This window comes from Alligator sinensis, unplaced genomic scaffold (assembly GCF_000455745.1).
Source record: "Alligator sinensis unplaced genomic scaffold, ASM45574v1 scaffold243_1, whole genome shotgun sequence".
Classification (NCBI taxonomy): domain Eukaryota; kingdom Metazoa; phylum Chordata; order Crocodylia; family Alligatoridae; genus Alligator; species Alligator sinensis.
Window position 1 is genome coordinate 611188 of NW_005841841.1, and position 10853 is coordinate 622040.

General features: G+C 46.3%; 1 protein-coding gene across 1 annotated transcript in view; it reads left to right on the forward strand.

The window, feature by feature from the left end:
* The first annotated feature begins 241 nt into the window (after positions 1 to 241).
* Positions 242 to 10853, forward strand: part of LOC102375827 (amine oxidase [flavin-containing]) — a 120534-nt gene continuing 109922 nt past the window's right edge. Inside the window, exon 1 of the mRNA XM_025204911.1 lies at positions 242 to 371. Coding sequence (XP_025060696.1) covers positions 277 to 371 — 95 coding nt within the window. The 5' untranslated portion in view covers positions 242 to 276. The remainder of the gene's footprint in view (positions 372 to 10853) is intronic.

Here is a 10853-nt window from a genome sequence, read left to right on the forward strand (position 1 = left end):
ATGGCAAGACAGAAAACATGGGATTTTTACAATTTGATCTGAAGGAATTGAATGTAGTGACTACTTTCTAGCTTCCATTGGATGTACCAGAGGACAGTGCATAAAGTCCAACAACAGTGCAAAGGAATGTGTCACTAATGTTGCACACAGCATAGAGCACATACTTCAGAGGAAATCAGCCTTGCAGTGACTCACAGTAAAGTAAAAATATGCGTGCAGTTTAAAAAGCACCTGCCACCGGCAAAGCGGCAGTTTGTCCCCCGGCTTCAGCGAGAGATGAACGGGTGGAAGCCCGCTGCGCCCCCGTTGAGGCTAGGGACCCCCAGAGCACCCCAGTGGGACCCTGACCCAGACCTCCAGTGCAACCGGAGGTAGGTGAGGCCTGTGGCAGGGAGGGAGGGACCTCCAACCCAGTCAGCTGCAGGCCAGCTAACTGGGAGCCAAGGAGGGACATGCCCCCCCCCCCCAGCTCCTACTTCGCCCAGCCCCCAGGGAACCATGTGACCGGAGCCTCATGAACAGGACGCGCAAACAGGTGTGCTCGTCTGCCCGGTGTATGAGTTAGCTCGGGAGTTCGTGCGGAAGGGTGAGCGGGAGGGCCCAAGGCCCTGCCAGTGAGCCCTAGGGAAGTTAGTCCCAGCAGTAGCCGGGCTACCCGCGGCACAATGCGGATGGGCACATGCCGCACCCCAAGGGTCCCCTCGGAGTCTGCGGCCTCCCCCTGTGGCACATCTGAGGTCTCCACCCAGAAGGAACCCATGGTTCTGGGCTCCACACACATGGAGCCCCTGGCTCTCGGCTAAGGGGCTGCCTGGCATGTTTCCAGGCACACGGGACTGGGAGCATGGCCACCTCCCCTTGAGAGGTTTGCTCCACTTTGGAGTCTCTGGGGCGCCAGATAGAGGAGCTCCAGGCCACAGTCCGGAGACTGTGTGCTATCAGGGATGACGAGCAGGAGATAGACTGCTACTGCCAGGCCTTTCACCCCCTGGAGGTGGAGGGTAGACCAAGGTCACCTTCCAGGTCAAGGGAGGACTTGGGGATCTCCAATACTGTCCAGCTAGGGGCTGGGCCAAGGTGGTCAGTGGCTACAAGGCCTGCTGCACCAAGGTCCCCGCCCCTCTGATGCTTTGCAACAGGTAATGAACCTCTTGCAGCCCCAGTAGAACCTGCAGAGTTGCCAGCTCTTGCAGGCAACACAGACTCATCCTCAGCTACCATCCCTGCTCTCCCTAAGGCCACTCATAGAGTGGTCATCATGGGAATCTCCCTCCTGAGGGGGACTGAGGGCACAATCTGCTGCCCTGACCCCTTAGCCTGGGAGATCTGCTGCTTCCCGGGATCCTGTATCCGGGATGTAGCCGAGGAGATCCTAAAACTCATTCAGCCCACCCACCACTACCCTATGCTCCTTATCCACATGGGCACAAATTATGTGGCTTGGAGCAATCCCAGCCAGGTCATGAGGTGCTACAGGGCTTTGGGAGCAGGGCTTAAGGAGTTGGGGGCACAGGTAGTGTTTTCCTCGATCCTCCCAGTTTCGGGTTATGAGCTGAGAAGGTAGAGGAGGATCCAGGTAGTCAACCAGAGACTGCGGTGCTGGTGTCATCGTGAAGGCTTTGGCTTCCATGATCACAGTCTGCTCTTTGGTGAGAGAGGCAATGGTCTGCTGGAAAGAGACGGCCTTCACCTCACTCCGCTGGGGAGGAGGCTCTTCTCAGCCACACTGGCTGACCTGCTTGACCGGGCTTTAAACTAAGCCTGCTGAGGGATGGGTGGATAACCGCTAATACAAGCCCACTAGGCAGCTACTGCATAACCAGCAAGTTAGGGCACCCAAGGGAATCCACACCTACCCCAGCCCTGGAACAGTGTCTACCTGAGAGTTCAAGGAAGCCTAGGGCTTACAATGGGACACTTACATGTCTGTACACCAATGCCAGGAACTTGAGGAACAAACAGGAGGAACTGGTCCTGCCGATAAGCAAGAAAGACTATGATCTCATAGGGATAATGGAGACATGGTGGGACTCCATCTATGACTGGACCACAGGTATAGCTGTCTATACCCTGTACAGGAGAGATCGTGCAGATAAAGGGGGTGGGGGTGTAGCTCTCTATGTCAAGGAAAGCTACACGTCCCTGAAAATTGACATTGGCATAAAAGGAGGATGACTAGAGTCCCTCTGGGTTAAAATATGTGGGGAACATGGCACAGGGAACATCATGGTAGGAGTCTACTAGAGACTTCCTAACCAGAAACAAGAGCTAGACCAGGAATTTGCCAGGGAACTGGATGAGGCTGCACACTCTCAGTGCATGGTTGTCATGGGAGACTTTAGCTACCCAGACATCTCATGGGAAGAGTGCTCAGTCAAATCCGATTGGTCGCAAAGCTTCCTCACACACGTGGACAAGCTCTACCTGACTCGAAGAAGTCTATGGGCCCACAAGAGGTAAAGTGTTGCTGGACCTGGTACTGGCCAAAGGGGATGATCTAGTTAGTGACCTAAGAATCAATGGAAAGCTGGGTGATAGCGACCACAAGCTGATCACCTTTACTATCCATCGCAAAGCTGGCAAGTCAGTCAACAATGCAGAAGTCCTTGACTTTAGGAAAACTGACTTTGACAAGCTCAGGAAACTTGTTATCGAGGCTCTAAGGGACCATGACTCAACAGGAAGAGGAGTCCAAGAGGAGTGGTTGCTCCTCAAGGGAGCAATCCTGACAGCACAAGGGTTGTCCATCCCATCTCAGGGGAAGGGTAGCAAAAGGGCACAGCAACCCTCTTGGCTCAGCAGGGAACTCAAGGACCTCCTATGCCTAAAAAGAGAGACTTATAAAGGATGGAAGGCTGAAATAACCAACAAGGAGGAGTACTCAGAACTGGTCCATGCCTGCAGGGAGCGGACCAGGACAGCCAAGGTTGCAACCAAACTCCATCCGGCTTCACATATCAAAGATAATAAAAAGTCCTTTTTCAGATATGTAGGGAGTCAGAAAAAAGTAAGGGTAACATTGGACTCCGCTGAACCAAATAGGACAACTGATAACTGACACTTTGTCGCGGGTAGGTTTTGCCTGACCAGTCTTATCTCCTTCTATAACCAGGTAACAAATCAACTAGACAAGGGAGAAGAGATTGACATCATATATCTTGACTTTAAAAAAGCCTTTTATCTGGTTTCCCATGATCTCCTCATGGAAAAACTGGCCAACTGTGGCCTTGGCTACACCACAGTCTGATGGCTGGGAAATTGGCTCCAAGGTCGGACCCAGAGAGTAGTAGTTGATGGAAGCGAGTCACTGTGGTGTTCCATGACCAGTGGCATCCCCCAAGGCTCTGTCCTTGGACCAGTTCTCTTTAACACCTTTATCAACAATGTGGACATTTGTGTCAGAAGCGCACTGGTCAAGTTCGCCAATGACACTAAACTTTGGAGCATAGCATCCACACCTGAGGATAGGCTAGTGATCCAGGCTGACTTGGATAAGTTTAGTAAGTGGGTGGATATAAACCTGATGACGTTCGATACCAAAAAATGCAAGGTACTCCACCCTGGGAGAAACCCCCCCGCAGCATACTTATAGGCTTGGCAGTGCTACGCTCACTAGCACCACGACTGAAAGAGACTCAGGGGCCATAATTGACCACAAGATGAACATGAGCCACCAGTGTGATGTCACGGCTGTTAAAGCAAATAAAACTCTGGTTTGCATCCATAGATGCTTCTCAAGTAAATCTCAGGATGTTTTCCTTCCACTGTACTCAGCCTCGGTGAGGCTGGAGTACTGCATCCAATTCTGGGCTCCACAATTCAAGAAGGATGTCAAGAAGCTTGAGAGAGTCCAGAGGAGAGGCACGCGCATGATCAGAGGGCAAGAAAATAGACCTTATAATGAAAGGCTTAGAGCCATGGGACTCTTTAGCCTAGAAAAGCACAGGCTAAGGGGTGACTTGGTGGTTGCCTATAAGTACGTAAGGGGTGTACATCAGGATCTGGGGGAACATCTGTTCACCAGAGCACCCCAAGGGATAACAAGGACCAATGGTCATAAACTCCTCCATGACCATTTCAGGTTGGGCATAAGGAAAAACGTCTTTACTGTCCGAGCCCCCAAGGCCTGGAATAGACTCCCTCCAGAAGTGGTGCAGGCACCTACTCTGAACTCATTCAAGAAATGTTTGGATGCTTATCTTGCTGGGATCCTTTGACCCTAGCTGACTGCCTGCCCCTGGGGCAGGGGGCTGGACTTGATGATCTCTTAAGGTCCCTTCCAGCCCTAATGTCTATGAAATCTATGAAAAATAGGTTTTTTGTGTAGAAGTTGCTACTGTGTGCAAGGCAGTATGACGCAATTACTTCCTATGAATATTGCTTTGAAGTAAATCCTCTCCTACAGGCTAGCCCTTACTGCATTATGAAGTTCAGGATTCCATAGATACCTATGAAAATGTCAGGTTTTCTGAGAAACACTGAACATTTCTGCTAAGTAACCATATTAAATTAAATTTTCTTTACTTACAGTACATTGTTTTTTATTGGGCAATCGATCCTTGGTATGCCACAGATGAACAATAATTATAGGTCTAATGAGTTCAGGGTATTTGAAATCACTAGACAATATTCAAAATGTTATTTCTTCCTGCTGCAGACTATAAATCTCAAAACAGGAAATTGCATAAATAAACTTAGATTTTATAAAATCATAAGTGCTAAGACATTTGTAAGCATTAATTCATAAGACCTGATTTATACAAACACTCATCTGATGTTATATGATGGGGAAAAAACTCAAAGTTATGATATCTTGTTGCTGGAAGAACCAGATGGATCAGTTTAGCTTGTGGGCATCTTGTGCAATTCTCTACTTACTTAGTTCCAGACTTGTACATTTTGTTTCCAAGAAGAAAACAAAAAGTCTGTATTTAGTCTAGAAAGTTTCTTCCTGTTCTTTTAATATCATACACAAGCAGCAAATCAGTTGATTTTAAAATGTCAATCAAGAATAAAGCAACAGCCCCAAAATACTGCACCAATCTATGAGCAGTTGCAAAGGATTCATCTATTAAATTCTCAAAGTTCTTGGCAATGCTGGTTATATGACTTGAAGATGTGATTTTATATCAGTATACTTTTAGGTACTTTGCAAACTAACTAAAATGAGAAACTAAGAGAAGGAGTCCTACAAGCATTCTTATAGTCAGGTAAAACAAAAGCAAAAATGGTAATATGAACATGAGAGTGAATAGATTGGTGCACTTTGTGATGAAAAGGAAAATCTGTTGTGTACCAGGACTTCCTGCTATAAAGTGCTGATAATGAACTACATTTCCTCTGTGCATAAACCCTTAATTAGGTGCCATAATTGATTAGACCCAATGACTGTGCATGACACTCCAAATACAGGATCCCGATCATGAATGTGTTGAAATCCATACCAACTGAATACCTCATTGACTTCAATGGACACGTGTGAAGCCTATAGACTATAACAGCAATCAGCAAACACTGCAAGCCGGACACATAATAGCAGATGGCCAAAAGCAATCCATCATATGGCAATACTGACAAATAATGGGGAATTTGTGGCCTATGTGAAAAATTGCCTATACCTAGCAGATGAGCAGGGATCCATGTTTTCCGTTCTCCACATTTTTTTTAAAGAGAAAAATGTGGATTTTCTCTTTTTAAGGAGAAAAATGCAGATATTCTTCTTTAAAGGAGAAAAATGCAGGACACAGCAGATTTCCCCTTGCAAGCTAGCAGAATTCCAGCCTGCAAGGGGCTGGGGAGAGCAGGAGGAGGGCAATCAGGCACAGGGCACCACATCCATGTGCGCACACTCACATGTACTTGATAGCCAGGAAGCCTGGGAAGCAGCTTCCTCAGCTCCCCACAGGTAAATTGGGGGGTAAGGTGGGATTGAGGCCCCCATAGTGAGAGGGGGAGGGTAGGAGGGAGAGAGGGAGTTGGGCAGGGTTGGCCCTGAGGTTGGGGCTGTTGCCCAGCCCAGGTGGTGCATGGGGCTTGGGGCCTGAGGCTGGGAATGTGCAGCCGCAGGGACTGGGTGGGGAGTGGGGCAGATCTGTGGGTGGCTTGCCTGGCGGTTGGAGGGGAGACCAGCTCCCCACCTCTGCACACACTGCTGGAGGGCTATGTGGGGCATGTGCCCCCCAGATTTGTGTGCAGAGCAGAGGCAGATGCAGGCTTGCAGCTGTGGGCTCACGGCTCCCCACCCTGCTGCCCTAACTCCCCTGGGGAGCTCCATGGCACAGGGGGTGGAACCTGGCACAGGAGGGCAGAGCGTAGCGGGGAAGCTTGGTGCCACTTCTGGGAGCCCTGTGCTGCCATGGCGAGGCACCCCTTGCCTGCCCAGCAGCAGTGGGGTGCACAACTCCAAGGCGCCACCCCCAGTGCAGCCAGGAGAGCAAGGGGTACCTAGTCATGGTGGCGCAGGGCTCCTATAACTATGGTACATGAAATAAGGGTGGTAAGGTAGTTTATCTGTAAGACACCAGAGTACTAGGCTTTCAAATGTCTAGAGATAGCCAAAGGACTCTATTTCTGATCAATGGCAGAATATAGACTTGTGGTAAAGAAATAAGAAAAGATATGACCAAATACCAACGTGAGAGCAAGCCGTGCTCATAGCATGGGGAGGAGGAGTGATGGGCGCGGTTAGCAGCGTTCCCGCTCGGGCTGATTGGCAGGGGGCGGGCAGACGCTGCCCGGTTAAAAGGGGAGCGCGCCAAAACAACGGGGGGGACCCGCGTAATATTGGAGAGGACTGATCACCCTCGCCGGAGGTCCTGTGTCCGCGAAAACCTGGACGGCCCCATCACGATTTGGTATACCACCCGAGTATGCTCAAGAGCTCCCGAGGAATCGGCGAATTAGATTCCAGACACAGCTGTACGAGATTGTTGCCTGAATAGTGAGTAAAAGCGATTTTTCTTATCTCACTGCCTCCCCGGTGTGTTTCTGTCAATGGAGGGAGAGACAGAAGAAGGAGGAAAGGCCCGAACCCTTTTGTCCCCGACCTACTCGAATAGATTGGGCTCAACCACCCATAGTTAGGTTGCACAAGACTAACATCTGCCCCTTTATGAACTGTTACCACAGTCACAAAACCTGTGCTGGCTATTTACATTAAATTAAAACAAAACACATAACCTAGCATTAGAAACATGAGAACAAAGGCTACTTTCATTTGAATGCTGTTTTTCAGTGTTTGTATATCATGGTAGCTGGCATTCCAGCTATTTAAGTTAAAGGTGCTGATTTTTTTAAACTAGGAAAAAAAATCTGATTTTAAGATCTATCTATAAATATGAAGTAAACTCAAAAGGACAATTTTGCATGAAACAAGGACAATTAAAGGCTGGTCTTTTCTGTAACAGGGTTGTTTGTGTAGTTTTACATAAAAATTCCATGAGCATTGTATGGTATGTTTTGGAAAGGGATATTCCTGTATTGAGTAAAGGGTTGGATTAAATGACCTCCTGAGATTCCTTCCAGCCCTACTTTTCTATGATTCTATAATAGAACTAAAAGCATAATTTGTAAGTTAGAGTTATTGAAATAAGTTGTTTCAAGAAGAGGAAGCTATGAAAATTCAAGACCATATTGTAAAGACAAAATTATATATTTAGAAAGATAAACTATCTATATGAAGATAATGGAAAACAAGAGCTCTGCTAGATTTTTAAATCCTGCCTCTAAGGGGCTTAAATTACTGTGCAGAACTATTTATTTTGATAGCTAATAAATGCACATATGCTTAGTTGCTTTGGGATTGTTTTCCTTTTTTGAAATAGATTTATCTTTTAGTAAAGCTCTGTTTAAGGAAGGGTACAAGGAAGTGCTTATGAGAAGATTAGTTTGTCAACTTATAGGTTAATTAAAGACTTTAGAGAGAAACTAGTTCTTAAAGGAATGAAAATAGAGCACTTGGTGGAAAGAAAAATGAATAACCTGAATACAGAAATTTTCACAGGGAGATCCGGAATACAAATCCAAGGTCCTGACCCCTCAATAGTCAGTATAGAAAACTCCAGATTAGACTGAGAACTTGAAGCCATTTATTTTAGAAAATACAGGGTGTAGAATGCAAAGATGATGTAGAGAATTGGTTCAGGTTCAACAAGTAGCTGAGGCTGATTTTTTTGTTCTGCATGTGAGAACTTAAAATCCTTGGTGTGACACTATAAAATTTTGCAAAGAAGGACTCAGTCATCCTTCTGAGTGCTTATGTAGGGGATGCTCAGTGCCAGTGCAGAAGTCCTTATCAGCATGGTTCCACAGAGCTCAGGGGTATAGTACAAGAAATGGACAGAATAGCAAAGTGTCTATGAAGAGATGGCCCTGGTCTCCACTGAAAAAGTGGGCACATCTACACATGCAATTAATGCACCTGAATTTTCTGTGCAAAAAGTTCAGGCTCATTAATGTACTCTGGAGTGCATGTCTACACATGCGCTCCCATTAGGAGCAAATTGCACCTGACAGGAGCAGCCCAGTCCAGGGCTACTCCTGCTCTGCTCTGCCCCATGCAGCTTCCAGGTGGAGCTCCAAGCTCCGCCAGGTGCCAGCCCTGGAGGCTGACAGGGGGAATGGTGGCCAGTCTCAATCTTCACTGGGTGGGGAGAGCTGTGCCAACTATAGGGGCAGCTGTCTCTGGGCTATGTGGGCATCAGGACCTATCCTGATCCCCATGTGGCTGGGAGACAGTTGCCCCTGCAGCTGGCACAGCTCCCCTCACATCAAGTCTTATCCAGGCAGCAGTGGGCCCCTTCTCCTTGGTCTGACCGGGTGCAAATTGCTCCCAGTCAGTGTCTACACATGTGCTATGGCGCATTAGCCAATGCACCATTCATATAGTACCTGTATGTGCTGGTACTAGCAAACAGAGCATTAGACTAATTTAATGCATAGTAAGTCATGCACACATGTAGACAGTGACACTTTAGATTAGTCTCATGCACAGTGACTACATCTTGTGTAGTCTCAGTGGATTTTAGAATCAGAACCCTTTACTACTTCTTGGGAGGGAGGGAACAAAACCCCATTCTCTCTATGGGTCAAACTCCGCACTGAGTTTTCTTCATAGATTATAAAGCCAGAAGAGAACCCTATGATCATTTAGTCTGCCTTTTTTGACGTGGTCCAGATCATAGAGCTTCCCTGAATTAATCTGCTTGAGATACAGTATATTGTTTGGTAAAAAAAATGAAAAAAAGCAGCATTTGATCTTGATCTAAAAATTACAAGTCATGGAGAATTTGGCAGAACTCATGTTTCGTTAGGCCAGTGATTAATTCTTTTCGTTGTAAAAATCTGCACCCTATTTCAAGTCTGAATTCGTCTAGCTTCAGCTTCCACCCATTCTTGCTATGCCTTTTGCCTATTAGACTGAGGAGCCTTTATTGTCAATTACTGTTCTTTATATAAGTATTTACAGCCCACCGTCGATTCACCACTCAATTCATCTTTGTTAAATGAAACAGATAAGCTCCTCCTCAATCATTTCACTATAAGGTCCATTTTCCAATTCTTTAACCATTTTCATACCTCTTCTCTAAATTTGCTCCAGTTCATCAAGGTCCCTGTTGAAATCTGGATGCTGGAACTGGACATGACTTCTACTGGAATGTCACAACACTGCCAAATAAAGGAAATGTAATATTCTCCCTACTTCTACTCAATAGTCTCCTGTTTATACATATAAGGATAGCATTAATTCTTTTGGCTATGCCTTCACGCTGAGGGGGCTCATTTCATTGCCTTCAGAGTTTCCTTCCTGGTGTTTGTGTAAGAGAGGGAGCAACTGAACTGGATGTTTGGTTATTGATGCAGGACTCCACTTCTAGCCATGTATTTACTGAGAAATTACAACCTGAAGACAGTCTGACAGAATGAGAAGCCAGAGGAATGCAAAAGCGGAAATGCTCCCAATTCCAATTCATGAGAAATAATTTAGCAATGAACTGATAGTAGATGGTAATAATCAGGCTGAAAAAGGAGCTGCCCTTTAAGCAATGGGTAGAAAATGGAAGCTCTAGCTTTGATAGTTGCTAAGCAGCAGAAGCAGCATGATAAAAATGAAAGGTCTCTTGTTACCACTCACTGAGAAAGCATTTGACATGATTGAGAGGCAAAACCTATTGTCTCTGCAGGAACTTTTCAGATTAGATTGAAGGAGGAGAGGGGAGAGTAGATTTGCTTAATTGCTTGCAAATGTTTTCTTTCACCAAGTACACTGATCTACCTCAATATGCTTTTGTTTAGGACCATTTCTGTATGGTTGGGGTTCCGGAAAGCAATTCTGCTTTCACTGCTGCAGCTTGCCCTGTATATCTAACCTTTGCTCATTAAATTCAAGGATAAGACTGAGATCACCAAGACTCTAGAGTGCAAATCAGAAGACATACTGGCATTACATAGTAATGATAGTTCATTTTCAGCCCAGCAATATCTCTTCTGGTTATCACTCACAAAATAAGGTTTGACTGATTGTAATGGAACAATATGTCTAGTCTACAAAATTCAACCTGACTCCATCTAAAGCTTTTTAGGTTTTCATTTGACCTTCTTTCTCCTGCCCTGATTTGTCTATTGGCTAGCATTCCCTTTTAGGAATTCAGAGAGTTATTTTAGATTTCTTACTTCTAAGTTTATCACGGTGGTTTTGTTTTGTCTCCATGTCTCACCCATTCTGTAGATGATCACATGCATCATTCCAGAGCTCCCTCTTCTCTTGTGCCTTAGGGAGGTGTGACGTCTATGGGCCTCACGTCCAGTACCCCCCCTCGTCTGGTAGCCCCTCCCCCCCACCCCGCCTGCCACGA